This window comes from Mus pahari, chromosome X (assembly GCF_900095145.1).
Source record: "Mus pahari chromosome X, PAHARI_EIJ_v1.1, whole genome shotgun sequence".
Lineage (NCBI taxonomy): Eukaryota > Metazoa > Chordata > Mammalia > Rodentia > Muridae > Mus > Mus pahari.
In genome coordinates, this window is record NC_034613.1 from 10,671,913 (window position 1) to 10,692,053 (window position 20,141).

The 20,141-nt window shown below is 36.1% G+C and overlaps 1 protein-coding gene across 15 annotated transcripts in view; it reads left to right on the forward strand.

The window, feature by feature from the left end:
- Kdm6a (lysine demethylase 6A) overlaps positions 1-20,141 on the forward strand; it is a 101,182-nt gene that overhangs the window by 5,549 nt on the left and 75,492 nt on the right. For all 15 annotated transcript variants that reach the window (XM_021187498.1, XM_021187501.2, XM_021187495.2 and 12 more), the window contains exon 3: positions 15,100-15,208. In XM_021187498.1, coding sequence (XP_021043157.1) covers positions 15,100-15,208 — 109 coding nt within the window. The remainder of the gene's footprint in view (positions 1-15,099; positions 15,209-20,141) is intronic.

Here is a 20,141-nt window from a genome sequence, read left to right on the forward strand (position 1 = left end):
TGCCAAGATGACTCATCAAGAAAAGGCTTTTGTTGGCAAGCCTGAGGACTTGAGTTTTGATCCCTTTAACAGCTAACTCCTTCTCACACACATACACACTCACACACACACACTAAATATGCCTGTGCTTGAAAATTAGATTTAGTCACAATTGCTTGGAAAAAGTTTTATGCAGTTACTACGTTGTTTGCTAAAAAATTTGATGTTCCCTGTAACAAAAGTATAGTAAGAGATTACAGATCATATTCATATGTCTGTTACAGAATAAAGCTGCAGCAATACATATGTAGCTACTTTTTTTGTTTGTTGTGAACAGGGTCTTACTCTAGTCCCAGGTGGCTGCTAGTTGATCTTTCTGCTTCAGCTTCAGAGTGAGCCATCATGCTGTGTAATTTTAAGTTTCTGTTTTTCTTTACATGGAATAGGTTTTCTGAAGATTCTCTTACAAAAGGCAACATTAACTCTCTTCTTTACATGGTTGTTAAAAACTGGTTCAGAGGTAAATTTCTGTGACTTGACTAGAATGATGGGGTCACATACAAGATGTATTGGTGGGCAGGATGTAGGGTTAATCAATTTCTCACTTAGATCATGAAACATTTAGTTTTGTTTATATATTACCAATATTGTACATATTTGAAAGGGTTTCTGCTCGTTTTTGCTTTGAAACTCATTGGTGATACTTTTGAGTTCTTTGAAATTGATGTTAATGATTGATAATACTGTGCATTATTAATATCTTTAAAATGTGGTATCCAGAGAGCTAATTTATGGTAAAAAGCTACCCACTACATTGTCCAAGAGTTGAAGTGATGGTTGGGCTGTTTACAGCATACCTGTAATTATTTGCAGACTATTCAATTAATGTCATTTATTTAATGAATGCATAATTGACAGTCATTTATTCATACTGAAACTTGGTATATAATTTCATAAGCTTTTTGTATTGGTTTGTAAGTTATGACAGTAATATTTGAATTTACATCAAGCTCAACTGGTCAGTGTAGGAAATAGGAAGAAGTGTAGGAAGGTAATGTAGGTATCATTTTGTTAAACTTGAAAGCTCCTTAAGTGGGATAGGATTAGCATAAGGATAACTGGCCTTGGAATATCAGTGGCAGAAGCAAAGTGTCATGTACTCTGAATATTTGTGATAAAGGTCAGTTTAAAAAGGATAGGAATTCTTTCTTGGAGATATTATTTCTTCAGTTAGATAGCAACAAGTTGCTTTTTAATTTTGTTTAGGAAAATAATCTAAAAATCAAATTTAGCTTTTTCATATCTTTATAGGGTGATTTATACCTTGTGATCTTTGTAGAAATACACACTTTTCTATGGGTTCTTAAATGAGTTTGCCTGCCAGCTTAAACCTTGACAGTTTTAGAAGGTTTCTCACAGAGTAGTTTAAGTATGCTATTTTGGAATGCAGAACACAACTTTGTACTTTATAGAGTTCCTTTCTGTCATGTACAAAATTTTCTTAGATTTATTTACTTTATGCATGAGTACTTTGCCTGCATTTGTGTACCATGTATGTTCCTGGTCTTATTAGAGGTCAGAATAGGACATTGAATCTCCTGGGACTGGAGTTACAGATGGTTGTGAGCTGCCATGTGGGTGATGGGAATTGAACTTACGTCCTTTGGAAGAGTAACACATACTCTTGATCACTGAGCCAACTATTAAGCTCTTCTCACTATGAAAAAAACTGTTTTTTAGGTTTAAATTTTTATTTTATGTGTATGAATATGTATGTGTACACAGATGTGTCTGCGGAGATCAGAAGACATTGGTTGTGAGCTGCCATGTGGGTGCTAGGAACTGAACATGGGTTCTCTGTAAGAGCAACAAGTATTCTTCATGACAGAGTGAGCCATCTTTAGTACCATATTTTTATTTTTAATTATGTGCATATGTGTCTGTGTATAGGTTTGTGCACATGAGTCCAGTGCCCCTAAAAGACACAAGAGGGTGTCAGATCTCCTGGAGCTGGAGTTTAGGTAGTTGTGAATTGCCTGATGTGGGCATTGGAAACTGGACAGGTTTCTCTGTAAGAGCCATATGATAGCTCTTTTAATCACTGAGCCATTTTTCCAGGGTCTTTTCTTTCTTGCATTTTATTATTTCTTAGTAGTCCAAATAGTTGGACTATTTCTGAACTTGGTGGTGGTCTTTTGGCGGGGAAATGGTAGTGAATGAAGTGTAGACATAAGGAGATGTGGTATTTTGCAGTTTAGGTAGCTTTGTGATAGAACTTATTAGTTTTCCATTTTCCTCATTAGCATGTTTTATTTATTTGTTTGTTTTTAGGATTTTATACATGAGTATTGTAATGACACCATTTCCCCCTGCCTCTCCTCTATTCAACTTTTCTTATGTTCTCCTTCCCCCCTTTGAGTTTCATGGCCAGTCTTGTTTCATGTGTATCCTATTATTTTCAGGCAAGTCTGCACAATTAGCAACATCATTGTGTGTAATGTCTTTTTTTTAATTAATTTTTTTTACTTTTTTTTTTTGGTTTTTAGAAACATGATTTCTTTGATTATTATTATTTTTAAATGTCAGAGAACACTGTGCTTCTCCTCCCACCTTTCTTTGCCATAGGAAAATTGAGGATAAATTGCTTGAAAAATTAGTAGAAACCAGATAAGTAGCTGAATTTATGTGGATTTGTGTTTTGATATTGTGGTGGTATAGAATTTTATGTGTTAGAATATTATGTAGTACATGACAGAAATAATTTTCTCTAAGAACTTGGGTCTTAGTTTGCTTGAGTTTTGTTCAGATAGTTTGTATATTTAGGGAAATTATGTTTTCAGTATATAGTGGTTAAAATAAGTGTTTTAGATTTTTGGTTTTCAAATATGATATAAACTAGAAAAATTTTTGCTTCAGTGATTTGTGAACCATTTGTTGTATTGTTGGGAGGGTTTGTATCAGTTTTGGAGACAACCAATTACTTCTGGCTTTTTTTCTCTATAGTGTGTCCTCAGAAGAAAACAGTCTGAGAATATAATACTTTAAATACAATAATAAAGATATTTAGTGTCATGATCTTTCATGGTGCTACAATATTTGACCTCTCAAACATTTATTATGGATAGTTTAAACTGTGTACAAGATAGAAATTGAATGAACTCTTGAATCAGGAGACATGACATAAGTAGTGGGTTTTTATGGGAATATTATTGATGTGGTGGAGCACTAGGTATTAAGTATTAATTGATAAATAGTCATCTGTGGATTTTCAGGTAGAAATATGCTTTGTCATCTACCAGATCTGTGATCCTTAGGCAAGCATCTTTTGGGGGCTATTTTTTCATTTGTAAAATGAGTGGTAGTAGATTTCCTCCAGGCTTTAGGGTTTTGTGTTACAGAGGGAAAATAGTATTTTCATGTCATGGAAGGTACTCAGTACAAAATAGATATTATATGGAAAGACAATTAAATTTAAACTAAGACCTTGTTCAGCTACGAGATAGAAGAGAGGTGGAGGTAGGTTTGAAAGCTCTTGAAAAGACTTAATTTTAGGGTTTTTGTTTACTTTTCTTCCTTCCTTCCTTCCTTCCTTCCTTCCTTCCTTCCTTCCTTCCTTCCTTCCTTCCTTCCTTCCTTCCTTCCTTCCTCTCTCTTCCTTCCTTCCTTCCTTCCTTCCTTCCTCTCTCTTTCTTTTTTTGTTTGTTTGTTTGGTTGGTTGGTTGGTTTTTTGAGACAGGGTTTCTCTGTGTAGCCCTGGCTGTCCTGGAACTTACACTGTAGACCAGGCTGGCCTTAAACTCAGAAATCTGTCTGCCTCTGCCACCCGAGTGCTGGGTTGTTTACTTTTCCCTGATTCAAATACATTTTCTCTACATGGAGGCTCTGGAATAGGTCTTAATCCTGGTTCCAACTTGTATATATATATACTTGACTGTCTACCTGACATGTGTTTTGAGGACATATCTTTTAATTTTTTTTTGTAAATGTCACACACCACAAACCTGTCATCCCAGAAACTTTGGAATATTCATCAGTACCTCTTCTTTTAACATATTTTAACATGTTTCCAGTTCCTACCACAGGGGGTTTACAACCCCCTGTAACTCTAGCTCCAGGAATCTGATGCCTTTGGCCTCTGCAAGTAACCCATGCCCTGTCCCCCAGCATACACACACACATGATAAAAAATAAAATAATCTTAACAAAAAGCCATATCCTTTACTAAAACCTTAAAATTTTATCTGCCCTCATTGTTGGACCTCCACTAGCCCTTATCCTCATTTTTAAAAAGATTTATTTTTATTTTGTGTATATGAATGTTTGCCTGCATGGATCTATATGTGTATCATGTGTATGTCTGGTGCTTCTGAAGTCTGAAGAGAGCCTTGGAACTGGAGTTACAAATTGTAGTGTGCTGTCCTAGAAAGTGAAGCTATCCTCTGTTAATGTTCTAAATTCCTCTGCCAGCCTTCTCTTTGTCTTTTAAATAAGTCTTCCTAACACCTTTTAATGCCATTGTTTCCTCATTTGAAAAACAGGATAGTAGTCACCCATGGATTTGAATGCCTATAAAATGCTCTATGTTTAGCATTTAGCAAGTATTGTAATACTGGTTATGATAAGGGACTTGCTAAATTACAGTAAAGGTTAGAATGATATCCGGTCTGGGCAATTGTGTGTGTCTCAGGTAGGATTTTGTTAGAAAGACTCGGGGAAGACCATTATATAAGGAAGGAGTGGGTATCAAGAGAATTGTTACCTGGAGGAATAGTTGGAAAAGAGTAGGTAGTTATTTCTAATGATGATTGTGGGTTCTATGTATACTTTCTTTCCCCTTTCATATCTTCCCTGGCCCTATCATCAGACTTAGCTGCTTAGAGTGTCAAAGCTGGTTAAATGATTTACTTGTAGAAAATAAGTAGAGTTTAATGTTTTCTCTATAATAACATTTCTGTTATTTGTATCCAGTATGTTTTCTCTTGTGATTGGATGGTCAGTGGTATAAGCAAAGCTTAACAAACCCTGGGTATTTTTGTGAGAGTATGTTAAAGTAAGGACATGCTATAGACCCAACAAAGTCACCCAACACCTTACATTATCTTGTGTTAATTAAAAATTATAAATTTCATTTATTTGTGCACGTGCCCATGAATGTGCCATAGGACATGTGAAAGACCAGAATCTATTATGTGGGTTCCAGGGATTGAACTCAGGCTTCAGGCTTGATGACAACTGCCTTTACCTACTGGCTGGCCTCTGCATTAATTTTTTCTTAGCAGTAAATCTAGTTAATGATGTCTGTTTGCTCTACTATGCTTTATATTATCAAAACATGTATAGCTGCCAAGATTTCCCACAGTATTGACATCTATTCCAGTCAGTTTTTACACCTGTGATCTTTTCTTAGTCCCTGAGGCTGACTCACTTTTTTACCATTAATGGTTGACTTAGAGTGAGAATTCTTTTGAGTGGTAGTGATAAGATTTGTATATTTAAAAGTGTTTGCTTACCATTACTTGTCTTACATTGCTACCCATAGATTTTGTTCCTATTTATACTTAAATAAGGAAAGGACAGAAAATGTAGTTTTGAAAAATAATAGACTGTATCTTAAAACGATACGCTTTTTTTTTTCTACACTAGGCATTGACACTTTAGTTCTGAGACCTAACCTAATTTATTGCTTGCATCCATCACTCTGCTGTTGTACAGAATTATTTGTCTTTAATTTGTATTCTCATTGCTTTGAATGATAAGAAATGTCTGTTTTCACCAAAAAAAGCATTTTAATTGTGGGAGAAAAATAATGCTAATCAGTTTAAATTTTGTTGTCCCTAGAAACCCCTCCCCCCAAATAAAAAAAAAAAACAAAGCTGTATATGTAGAGTTCACTGTGAACTAGGCAGCTAAGATAAGACATGGCCAACTCAGGATAAATTTACATGATGTTTTAATTTTCCAAATGGTGTGAACAGTGTTAGAAATAAGATCAGCATCCCAAAGATAACCAACCACCATTCCAACTGTAGAGTCTGGACAAAGCAAACTTTACTCTTAATCAAGAGTGTGGATAGGCATGCCCAGAGGCCTATCATAGGTAATAAAAGGTATCAAACTGACAATTGAGAGATTTACCAGCACAGTCTTTGGCTACATAGTCAGTTTGAGGTCAGCCTGAGCTCCTCTTTTTTCCCTCCCTAAAGGGCAGTTATTGATAATAGATTTGAGCTTATCAATTTTACTTGCTTTTTATTTGTGCTATGGGTTTTTGGTTGCTTTTTTTTTTAAATGTACCAGTTACTGGATTAATGAAATAGGTTTTTTTTTTTTTTTTTAATCTATTTTATTTATACATGTGAGTACACTGTCACTGTCTTCAGACACACCAGAAGATGGTATCAGATCCCATTACAGATGGTTGTGAGCCACCATGTGGTTGCTGGGAACTGAACTCAGGACCTCTGGAAGAGCAGTAGTGCTCTTAACCGCTGAGCCATCTCTCCAGCCGAAATACCCCTACTATTGAACTATAAAAATCCTTATCTTTCCCATATCAAGCAGAAGGAGGAGAGGGTAGAGGAAGAGGAGAAAGAGGAGGAAAAGGTGGAGGAAGAGGAGGAGAGGGTGGAGGAAGAAGAGAAGGGGAAGGAGAAGAAAGAGGGGAGGAGGATAAGGAGGAGGAAGAGGAGAAAGGTAGGAGAAGGGGAGAGGGAGAAGAAAAAGAAAAGGCTTACTTTAGTTTGGCCATGATTTGAGTAGGTCTATTCTCTTCACATCTATGGAATTAACACTAAGAACCTTTTTTTTTTAAATTGACTTTGTGTGTGTGCATGTTTGTGTTAGGGAGGAGTCGGAGGACAACTTGTGTCGGTTCTTTCCTTCTACCAGGTGGAGACTGGAACTGTGTTTTCAAGTTTACTGACTTGGTTCTTTAGTAATGTTTAATCTACCCTTATTATTACCCAATGTATTTTTTGTCTTATAATTTTCAGTTATGTCTCAAAAAACCAAAACGAAACATATGGTCTTTCCTTAAGATGTTTATGTTTTACTCTAGTTTTTCAACCTTATATTTCATTGATAATTTATATAATTTTGATTTTTCTGTTGACTGTGGTTGTAGTTTCTTGCATGCCTAGTCACTTAGGATAGTGTGAATTTTCCCTTTGTAGCTTCTGGATATGTTTTTGTTTTGTACAATGTCAGACAAAACAATGCAGCCCTTAGTCTTACTGCAATACATAGGGCAATATTCTTTTGAAAATTTCTTTGGGATGCTACTTAACAGCCCCCACCCCCCTTCCCCCTTACCTACTTGTAGCAACTACCGGTTGTCACTGTTTAAGTCACATGCATTTTTTTTCAGACGTTCCTAAGGCAGTTCCCTCCCCCAACCCAGCGCATACCCATTGTTAACACATTTAGTAGCTTAAGGTAAAATGTATACAGGTACCCTGATACTCTTGTTTGTTATCAGTCTTATCCTACTATCTGCTTTTTATACTCAGCACTTGGCCTATCCACATTTCTAGCTCCCTTTTCAGCCAAGTAAGCTACATTTTGACTGCATTCCTCTACTTCACCATTGGAAGCTTCTAAGTGTGTGTGCATTCCTTTACTTAAGTAGCCACTAAATTGGCTTTGCATCAGTTTAGATAAGTTTGCGTTTTCTAAAGTTCTAATTTAGTGGAATCATGTAGTATATGTTCATTTGTCATGTTTCTTTCTCATCATAACCTTTGAGATTGACTCATTGTCCTGTGTATCAATGTATACTCACCTTTATTTCTGAGTTCTTGAGCATATGAATATATCACAGTTTGCATACACATTTGTCTTTTAGCTTGAGGGTTGTTTTTATGTTTAAAGATTCTATGAAGATACCTTGATAGTCTTTATATGGACATATAGTTGCTTTTCTTTTCTTTGGACAAATACTAATGAGTAGAATTAATAGATTATATATAATAAACAGGAGGAAAAAGCCTTTCAAAGTGGGTGCATTTCTACCAGCAGTATATGAGTGCTCCAGTACTTCCATATTCTTCTGTATGTTTGGAATAGATACTCTTAATTTTAAACACACACACACACACACACACACACAAACACACACACATATATATGCCATCTTTATGCTGCTCACATTTTTCAGTTCACATTTCTCTAATGATAACAAGTGTTTTATCTTTTCTTTGGTTGGTACGAGTTCACATATTTGCTCTATTTTACTTGCAAAAATACTGTTTGTTTTCTTTCTAAAATGAGCTCTCAATTTGTAGCCCTGTCTATATAGACCTGGCAGGCATCAAACTCACAGAGATCTGCCTCCGTCCAAATTGGGTTTTCACATTATTTTGTTTTGAGAGCTCTTTCCATAGTTTGTGTATAAAACTATATCAGATTGTGATAAAACTGTATCAGATACATGTTTTGCAAAGATTTTTCTTCAGTTTGTGATACTTCTCTTCATTTTCTAACAATAGTTTCTGAAGAGTAGAAAAAATGTAGTTTTTATAAAGCTTCATATATCATTTTGTTCTTCCATACTGTTATGATTTAGTCTTGTAGCAGTATTAATTTCTGTTTGGATTCCCTCTCCCTCCCTTTTCATGTTAAAATTTGTGTGTGCTTACACACATGTGCATATGAGTCATGCACAACCACCCTCTGAAGGTCAGGGGACAACCTATAAGAGTCAGTTTTCCCCTTTAAGTATGTGTATCCAGGGGATTAAACTTAGGCTGCCAGACTTGGTGGCAGTATCTACACTGCTACCTGCAGAGACATCTTGCCAGCTCTGTGTTCAGATTTCTGATTTCATAAGTTTGAAATTTCATTTCTAAGATCGAAGCAGATTAGAAGTACTTACAAGTGAATTAGGTAGTAGAATTTTCTACATAAACTCAAGGCTTTACGCTATGTCTTGGGGTTTCTATTGCTGGCTAAAACACTGACCTAAAACAATGTGGGGAGGAAAGAGTTTTAAGTAGCTTATAAAACATCATCCAGGGAAATCAGAGCAGCAGGAATGTGGAGGCAAGAACTGGTTCAGAGGCTATGCAGAACTGCTGCTTACTGGATTGCTACTCATGGCCTGTTCAGCCTGATTTCTTATCATCTAAGACCACCTACTTGCACAGTGACCAGGACACATCAGTTATCAGTAAAGAAAATGTCCCATAGGCCATTGTGGGATGGGGACAGGATTTTCTCAATTGAGGTTGCCTTTTGATTTTTAGCTTGGGTCAAGTTGGCATAAAACTAGCCAGCACACCATAGGAACTCTGTTTACGCATTTAATAGGAACTCTGGCATGTTATTCATTCAATAAATCTTCAGTTATTTTCTGAAAATGGTTCATTTTAATTCAAGAGATACTCTGAAGGGATGCAGCTTTTACAAAACATTTTATATCTTAAAATTTATTCTGTGTATCCATACCTGTCCTAGAACTCCCATCTGTAGACCAGACTGGCCTTGAACTCAGAGATCTGCCTGCCTCTGTTGGGATTAAGAGTGTACACCACCTCTCAGAGAGCCTTTAGAGGAGGGCCCTAAAACAATTAATTAATAATTGCTTCTGTGTTAGTTAATGTTTTATTGCTGTGAAGAGAAACCATGACCACAATTCTTATAAAGGAAAACATTTAATTGGAGCTGGCTCACAGTGTCAGAGATTTAGTTCATCATCATAGTTGTGGAAAGCATGGCAGCGTGCAGGCAGACATGGTGATGGAGAAGGAGCTGATCCAAAGGCAGCTGAAAGAGACTATTTCACACTGCATGTAGCTTGACCATAGGAAACCTCAAGGCCTGCCCCCACAGTGACATACTTCTTTCATCAACAAGGCTACACCTCCTAATAGTGTCACATCCTATGGGCCAAGCATTTAAGTGCATGCGTCTATAGGGGCCATTCCTGTTCAAACCACCAGAGCATCTATTGCCCTTAGGAAGGCTTAAGGGGAGCCTGCCTCCTTAAGTGTAATAGGTTGGGGAAGACTGTTGCCTGCCCAGCTGAAATTCAATAATATTTCCAGTTGTATGATGACCAGGTGTACAGAGGAAAGAAAGCTCTTGATTGGTTCTTGGAAAGAGATGTGAGGGAGAAATAAAGACAAGAGTTATTACCATTGCAAGTGCTATGAGAAGCCAGAAATGAGGATAATTTTTAAATTTCTAAGTTAAGAATCTACTGATGGAAGCTGGGCGTGGTGGCACATGCCTTTAATCCCAGCACTCGGGAGGCAGAGGCAGAGGCAGGTGGATTTCTGAGTTCGAGGCCAGCCTGGTCTACAGAGTGAGTTCCAGGACAGCCAGGGCTACACAGAGAAAGCCTGTCTTGAAAAAACCAAAAAAAAAAAAAAAAAAGAAAAAAGAAAAAAATCTACTGACAGGACTGACATTAGCATCTGTTTATTTTGGCTCCTTGTTTTGCCTTTGGCTGCCAAGGCTGATCTCTAGAGTAATGAACCTATGATCTGCTTTTATGCTTTTTGGTAGCTGCCAGGAGTGGCTAGAATAAGTATTAGGTCACTTCCAGATGACTTCTAGATAGGGAGAGAATATAAATTTAGCCATCATTTAAGTTTTAGGTTAAAGCAGTGATGGAGGGGGTCTCTATTGGCTGTAGGTTGGTATTCTAGTGAGCTAGTATCTAAATTATATCTGGGCACCATTTTTAAAAAATCAAGACAGAAAATTAGAAAGGACTCAGTGATTAAGAGCACTTGCTGCAGGCCGGTGGTGGTGGTGCACGCCTTTAATCCCAGCACTTGGGAGGCAGAGACAGGTGGATTTCTGAGTTTGAGGCCAGCTTGGTCTACAAAGTGAGTTCCAGGACAACCAGGGCTATACAGAGAAACCCTGTCTTGAAAAAACCTTAAAAAAAAAAAAAAAAAAGCACTTGCTGCTCTTCTAGAAGACCCAGGTTTACTTTACAGCACTCAAATGGTAGCTCATAATTGGCTGAAACTTCAGTCCCAGGGACAGCAGGCATGCAGGCACATGCAGTCAAAACATCCATACACATAAAATAATAATACTAAAATTAGAGCTGGAATAAGCAAGCTTCCCAAACCTGCACTGTTTTGTTATGTGTCCCCTATTGAAATTATAGTTGTCTCTGCTTAATGCCCACATGTAAAAGGTTTCCTTTGTTTTTGTTTTTGTTTTTCTTGTCATTCTAGGTGTATTTAGGCCCTTTTGCCTATACAAGCAGTATTGCTTTGTACTTCAGGATAACCTTGAACTCATTTATGTAGTCCAAGCTAACTTTGAACCTCCCCATTCTCTTTATATTACTCTGTCTTGCCATCCTGAGTGTTGGGATTTTAAGTGTGAACCTCTAAGCCTAACTTTAATATTAAAAGTTGCTTTGGCACTTTTGTGTCCATTGTTCTGAGTTTAACTTCCCTCTAACCCACTTATGTATTAATTCACTTATCTTTATTTCACACCCCCCCCTCTGTTTTGCACCTACTTTGTGCCTAGTGCTTGCAAATGTCAGAAGAGGGCAGTAGATTGGAATAGATGTTACAGATGATTGTGAGCCACCATGTGGGTCCTGTGAACCAAACCTAGGACTTGAAGGACAGAAATCACTCTTAAGCACTGAACCGTCTCTGCAGCTTAAACAGGATTTCTCTGTATATATATTTTAGAATTTCAAATTAAATTCAGCTAACTGAAAGAACACAAGAAAAAAAGCTTTCTTTGAGGATCTTTGTCTACCTTCGGGTATTAATCTTTTTTGTTGTTGTTGTTGTTGTTGTTGTTGCTAAAACAAAGTATTCAGTGTTGAGTACTTAAAAGAAAAGTTTATTGATATTAAAAGGTAGGGTGTCTACTGTGGTGAAGACATGGTTTCTCAAAGCTAATGGTTACTTTATTGAGATCTTCTTCCTGTTTTTCTTTCTGCAGAGAGGATCTCTTTTTCTAGCCTTCCTTCACTTGGCTTGCTTGTTTATTACCTGTGTGGGGTGTGGGCAAGACACGCTTGTGCCTCAGCCCTGTGTGCTCAGAGAACTTGGGGTAACCATCAGTTCTTAATTTCCACCATGTTGATCTTAGGTTGCCAGATTTGGTAGCAGGTGCCTTTACTCTCTTGTCATCTTGCTCTGTTTTTTTGAGGCTGGCCCCAAAGTCTTAGGTAGTGGAGATGAATTTAAACTCCTGCTTCCTCTGGAGTGGTGAGACCAAAAACATGAGCTATAGCATACTGTGTGTGTGTGTGTGTGTGTGTGTGTGTGTGTGTGTGTGTGTGTGTATCATCTGCTAGTGGAATCTAAAGATTCAGGAACATTAGGCAAAGCATCCTACCACCTGAGTTACATCCCCATCCTCTGTGGTATCTATCATCTTGAATACCTGGTTAATATCAACAAGGTAGTAAGTATCTCAGGTGGCTCTTTGTTTGATTTTGCTGTTTGTTTTGGTTTGGTTTTGGCACAGCTTTACCCTGTAGTCTAGACCATTCTAGAATTTGCAATATTCCTTGTCCTGTCTCCTAAGTGCTGGGATTATAGGTGTGGACCACCATGCCTTGTCTGTCCCCCTACTTACCTTTTAAAAGAATTCTCAGAAACTGTCAGGCTACATTTAATGAAACTCTATTGTAGGGACATCATTACCACCTGTTTGACTTTTTCTCTACTCTCAGCTATAGTCCAAGAGAATTACTGAAGTCTCTGCTATGTAGTTGATTCCAGCCAGAGAAGTAACACAAGGATAGAAGCAGAACCCATCTTTTCTTCCTATTTTTATTAGGCAGAAGTTTATCAGGCCACACTTAGAGGTTTTTGCAGCCATGTCTTTATGTAAACATGGGTCTAATGAAATTGAGTTCTAATTGTAAAATAAGAGAGACTATCTGGGATACTTAAAATTTGAAGCAATTTACAAAACAGTGTTGATGAGACAAATATTTAATGTATAGGAATGAAGAAATTTAAATTGGTGTGACTAAAGAGGGAAAATTTTGAATGTGAGGATAACCATTAAATTTTCCTTTATGAATGTCCAAATGGGAAAAACCTGATAGTTGTTAAATAAAAAATTTGTAGTTTTTAGCTTGGAGACTTAAGAAAGACCCAAGTTCCTTTTTGAAGGGGTGGGGGACAGTTTCAAGACAGCTGTTGCTCCATGTAACAGCCCTGCTTGTTCTGGAACTTGCTAGCCTCAAACTCACAGAGACACACCTGCCTCTGCCTCCCAAGTGTTAGGATGAAAATGTTGTACCACCAGTTTCTCTTTCATTTTGTACTTCTTTCTGATTTTGATAAAGCAAGATATTTACATAAAATTTGTAGGATTGAAATGACTGTTAGAAACCAACTTTAGTTAAGAACACGGATAATGAAATTGGAGAATGACAAAGGACTACGAAAGGTAAATAGCTTATAAAAGACAAGAAAGGGATATAGCAGGAAAGAAAAACATAAGAAGCTAAATATTGTCTTGCTTTCATTTTTTAATGCCTAGCAGCCAGTTAAGTTCAGGTCTGAGTAGCTATTCCTCAAATAGTAGCTAGCATTACACCAAATGTTTTTAGTTGGTTGAATTTATTATATAATTTGGTCCATAAAATAATAATTAATCCACAAAAATCTTTGACTAAGCTCAATGATACATTCCTTTAATACCAACACTGGACTGCCTGAGGCAGGAAGATCTCATTCTGGGCCAACCTGGTGTCACATTTATAGTTCAATATTAAGTACATTCACATTTTTTTTTTCCAACCAGACTCTCAAACTTATTTTGCAAAACCAATACTTTGTGCTGATTAATGAACTACCAATATTTCAGTGCTTTTTGTAAGAATATTTAATATTTGTATCACTTAAAATAATATAGAGGATTGTTATTTTTTCTACAGTAATACTGTGAACATCCCTAAATGAAAATTTAAAATTTAAACTCACTCTTGTGTATATACAGGATACTACAAATGGAAAGTTTCTACATCTTTCTATAGATAAAGTTAAATGCAGGTATACTAAAATTATAAAATTGTCTCCAGGCTATGTGTACAAGTTATAATGAATTCACTGTTTGGGGCTGGAATCTATTTTCAAGATGTTTCATTATGTGTAGATGCAAATGTATCCAAATTAAAAACATTTCAGATTGGGAACACTATTTGCCCTAAACATTTCTTTTATTTCACTGAGACAAGGTCTTACTATGAAGCTGGCCCTTAAATTGCAGCAGTTTGCCTCAGCTTCTTGAGTATTGATAATATAGGATATGTGTCTCCAAGCATTTTTTTTATAGCCGGTAGTAAGAATTAAAACTATTGAAATTTTTTATTGAAAAAAGTGATTCTTTAAAACAACTCTTACGTAAATTTTCACATTGCAGTCTTTTCTCATATAATTTTTTTTTTTTTTTTTTTTTTTTTGCGTGTGCCACCACTGTCTGGCTCTCATTTGTTTTCTTTAGAGTTCAAAGGAATTAATAGCCTTTTTTTCTTTTCCAAGAAAGGAAATGTGAGAGTAAGGGTATATAAATATTTTGGAAGTGTAAGATAGAATTAATTGTGTGTTTGACTGATGTTCATAACAAGGAAAGGACAAAAGTATTTTGAATCTGGTATAGATTTTGGCTAAAGTGAACCATTGAATATAAATGGTAGTTGTTCTTACTACAGAGGTTGTATGAATTCTCACATAATTTAATTAAGTTCTTCATGCTTGTAGGAAAGATGGATAATATTTGATTTGGAAATAGGTTTGATTGTATGAGCAGAGATTACAGTAATAGTTTAGACTTGTAATTTATGGAGAGAATTATCATTGCTTAAAGTGCTCCTTCTTTATTTGATTTGTCAGATATTGTTACAATTTTGTAATGGGAAAGACATTTATGCCCTAATTAATGGAATCACTGATAAATACTTAAAGAATCTATTTCTCTTGAAGAATGATGTTGTACTGAGATAGAAGAAAAAAAATATATTGATTTCCTGGAGAGAGAGAGAGAGAGAGAGAGAGAGAGAGAGAGAGAGAGAGAGAGAGAGAATATGAATATGTGTGTGAATAATCTTATGGAGGAAATGTATTTTTAGGATTGTTACCCATGTCTTAAGCATTGTGCTCTTTTTTTTTTTCCTAGGCTGTTCGCTGCTACGAATCTCTAATCTTAAAAGCCGAAGGGAAAGTGGAGTCTGATTTCTTTTGTCAATTAGGTCACTTCAACCTGTTATTGGAAGATTATCCAAAAGGTAATCTGTTTTCTTGTTGAGTCATATACATCTCCCTATATTATATTTATACACACACACACACACACACACACACACACACACACACACACACACATTTTTGTGGGGCAGTAGAAAACCACAATACATACATATGTATCATATATTATATAATATAATTATTGTTACTGGAAAGGCAAGTAATACAGGAGAGAAATACATGAGCTTGAACCTTAAATAAAACTAGGTTATTTTTTTAAATGTTTTTCATCAAGAAAACTAAGTTATATCTCTGAATGTAGGAGTAAGTCCTCTGAAATTTGCCTTTTTAAAGGAGCTAAGGTGCCAAATTAGACCATTTACTCGTATATGAATTTAAAAAGCTGCCTGCCCTTCTCCAGTACAAAAAGAAAACTCCATAGTAAAGGAAAACTGTTCTTACAAGCGATAACATTTAAACTTAGGGTAACACTAAATAGCTCTATGCACTGGATGTATTTGTTTTCAGCAAATGTGAGCAGAGTACCTAATGGATAGTAATGGATTTTTAGTATTTTACATTGCTATCGTATCATGCCAGTTTTGGGTCTGGCTACACTTACGTTTTCCTAATGGAAGTGTAGTTTTAGTCTGAAATGTTCATACTTTGAACATTCCCAGTGAAATTCCCAGTTTAGCTCAGATATTTATATTTACAGATTTATATAAACATCTCCAAGTTCCTGTCTTCTAGTATGTAAAAGTCACAAAAGTAGTAGATCATTTAGAGGTTTTCGGATTGTTATGTAATGCTAGCTAGTACTGAGCAAAATAGCTTCAGTTCATCAGGATAACAGGCATTAATAACAACGCTTAACATTTTTTACATGTATTTATTTACTTGTTTGTGTGGGGGGGGCATGCATGTGGTATGGAATGGAGAGAACAACATTTAGTATCAGTTCTTTTCTTCCACCTAGAGGTTATCAGGGATGGAACTCAGGTTGTCAGGACAGGTGCTTTTTACCGACTGAGTTATTTCTGGCCCAACACTTACTGTTTTAACATCAGTTGAAGCTGGCAACTTATTTAAAGCAGACTGTCATACTAAAAGTATACAGATTTCTATGGAACCTATTTTGTTTTAATTCTACACCCTTATGTACTGAGAGGATACGTTAGTTTGACAACACATGAAGAGGGGCCTAGACTTGAAATGCCCTCATAGGACCTTCTGTCATTTAGTGACCTTAGTTATTACTAAACCGTGTATCTTTTAACTTTTATTTTTATTTCTTATTTTAAATGTACTAATTAATTAATTAGTTAATTTATTTGTGTGTTTGCACATATGTGCATGCACATGTTATGACATGGGTGTGGAGATCAAAGGACAACTCGTGTAGTTGTTTTTTTTTTTTTTTTTTTTCCATCTCCCATTGGGTCCTGGAGCAAATCTTAGGCCATTAAACCTGTCAGCAAGTATATTTCCTTACCTGCTGAGCTATTTTGCCAGCCCCTAACTTTTTAAACTTCATTCTTTGTGAATTTAGCTACATTTTAAATTTATAAAATGTTCAGTTAGGGACTGGAGAGATAGATGGCTCAGCATTTAGAAACATTTATTGCTTTTCAGTGGATGAAAGCCTGAGTCCCAGTACCCACATTAGATGGCTCACAACCAGCTGTAACTAGCTTCAGTTCCTGGAGAATCTAGTATGTTTTGGCCTCTGAGGGCACCTGCTTTCCTGTGCACATATATGCATGCACTTACATGCGCATGTGTGGTTGCTCATGCTTTTAGCTGCACCACTTGGGAGGCAGAGGCAGAGGCAGGAGAATTGCTGTAAGAGTGAGGCTAGTGTAGTATCTTCCAGACCAGACTGGGCTACAGAGTTGAGATTTTTGTCTTACAATACAAATAAGTAAACAACAAACAAAAGTTGGTCTGTGAAGATAACAAAGAATCAAGGGGCATTTGGAAATTTCCTTTTTTTAATTTATTTTTTATTTTTTTATTTTTGTGGATGTAGGCAAATAGTAGTTACAGTGTCCTGACAATTTATCTGGTGGAAGTAATAATAAGTAAGATGGGAGAAGAGGATAGCTAAAGATTTAATTTACTGAAAAAAGTTTACTGTAAATACCCACTTACCATTTTATAGATTTGATTAATTGGCTGTCTAGTAGACAGCATAATTTTTTAACAGGAAGAAGAAGAAGAGAATGGGTATACCATATTTGAAATTAATTGAGCGTTTAAGGGGCACTTTTTCCCTATAAGTAATTTTCTCTTTAAATACAAGCTAGGGCTGGAGAGATGGCTCAGTGGTAAAGAGTGACTGTTATTACAGAGGATGTGAGTTCTATACCCAGTACTCAAATGGTAGCTAATAGTCTGTTCCAGGGCATCTAATACCTTTTTTGATCTTTGTGGAGTTCCGTTAATAATCAGAAACTAGTTATTTACCCCCGCCCCTGTCCATTCTTTTAATTGTTTTTTTTCATCTCTAAAAGACGAGCCAGTGTTAGGTATAATACTTCCCTCTGCAGCATACCCACTCACACTCAAAGCACTACCACCAATTGTAAAGACATTTCTTTCCTCAGGTTTACTCCTTTCTTTGTAACTGGCACAAGATAAGAAAACTGTTTACCTCAGTTAAATACTTTTAGGAAACATTATAAAACATATAAGTTAAAATGAACCATGCAGTAAACATGTAAATCTGTAAGTATAGTGCTCCAAGTACCCATTTGTAGGGGACTTACTGCCTTTGAGAATGATTCTCAATTATATACTTGGATTTATTGTTTTCTTTTTAAAACATTCTTTGAACTCAGGATAGCCATGAGTTTAATTTCTTTAAGAAACAATAACAACAGACAACAACAATATAACCACCATTATACTTGCCATGGTAAACTGTAGAACCTGTTTTATGAATATGTTTGGTTGGGACTTTACTGTATTTATCATTCTAATGTCTTACATGAACTAAAATTGTCTTGGTCAGTAAATGATATGTTATGGTTATTTTACTGTTGATTAAACGCACACACACACATTCTGCCTTTTATTTGGTTATTTTGCTGTAGGCATAATGTTTTGTTTTGTATGCTGTGTCAACGTTACCCATGGATTATTCAAATGCTGATTTCTCTGCCCTCATATCTTGTTTCAATCCAGCCATAGCATTGTAATGGATAGACCAAGAAACTCCTATCTCAAGTTTATATAAACAGTTCTTACCATTTATTCACTGCCTTGACAATAATTGCTAATCACCCCATGGCTGGGCAGAATTGGGTAGGACATCTGCCAACAAAGGAAAGAGAAAGAGAGAGGAAGAAAAGGCAGATCAGTGGCAGGATGGATGGGGGGAATTGGAGCCATTAAAAATGGGTCTGAAGAACCAGATCAATAATAATATGCAATATCATGGGATGGGGCTGGTAGTTAGCCAGATTAGCATAGGAGGTAAAAGTAAATCATTTAACTGCTCAACTATTGAGTTGCAGTTTTGGATAAATCTTATTTCTTCTGTGTGGATATTGGGGAATAGGATACGCTAAAGACAAATAGCCGCCTTATTAATCCATCCTTTATATTTATATTAAGGATAATTCATTTATGCATGATACCCCACATTGGATGCTAATATGTCATAGTAATTATTTAACCTTAGTTGCAAGTTTCTATCCTGCCTTTGATCATTCAGTTCCCAGATGAGAGAAAAAAAATATTTTGTATTTATAATAAGCCTTTCAAGCACTAGAGCTGGGCAGATATCTACTTTCTAAGATATTCTGTAAATAACCCCTAGATATTATTTGCCATATTTCATCTGGGTTGCTCTTAACTCCAGCTGGCCATCACTCATGTCCATGTTTTCATGATTCACCTACTCCACAGTGACTTCTTTTCCTTTCACCTTCTTTCTTTACCCCTCTTGGTCCTCCTTAGACCCCAAGCCCAGGCAATGAAATTCCATCTACCTCCCTTCTGTCCAGTTATAGGCTATAGGCATCTTTTTCAACCAATAGTTTTAAATTATGGAGCAAGGTATACATAGTTCTCTTATCACTGAGGCAACCAGACCTTGAGGGCCACTATTTAGCATTACAGTAGTTAGCAACAGACCAAACCTCAACATTTTACTTTTAGGAATTTATCCTGAAACGAGTAGTGGATAGGAGATTGTAGCAAAGCTGAGACCCATTGATGTACATTAGATTGCTATGGAAGGGAGTGTAGCCTTCATTTAGTAAGGAGTTTAATTTAGAATCACAACCTATGGAAGCTGGAGAATGAAACTAGTATTGCATTGAGGGAAAAATGAAGCCATTATAGCTTTGGCCAATTATTAAAAAGGTTGAAATTATTTAACAGGTTGCCTTGGAAGGCAATTTAAAAAAGGTACAATATAGTTGGGGATTATAATAATCATTCCTAATGTTGGTATGAGAAAGTTAAAACCTTAAAAATAACTGATTCACATTTCATGTTGAGGTAGAAATTTTCCCAAGTGTATAACTCCTTAAAAATTTTTAACCAGTGATAGATTTGTCTCTTATTACTACTTCCTTAAAGTAATTGCCTTCTTTCTCTCCTTACTCCCTCCACCCTCTAACCCCTTATCTATAATATTGTGGCAAAGTAGGTTTGGCATGTTTTAGTTCTTAGACAGAAATGGTTAGGACGGGTTGTATACCAAGATTTTGCACTTTGTAGAAGTCTTCTGTCAGTTTGCCTGAGCATGCTATCTTTGATTAAATGACAATACTCTGTTGTGAGTATCTTATACTATAAACATAGTATATAAATACAGTGTAAGAACAAAAGGTCTATTTTCTAATAATTGCTAGTAAGTTTGGCTAGAAAAAATAAATCAGTGTTTTTTGATGCACTTGTTACAGTCATTCTGATACTGATTTGAAACATAAGGATATTGAAATGAAGCCTTATTTTTTT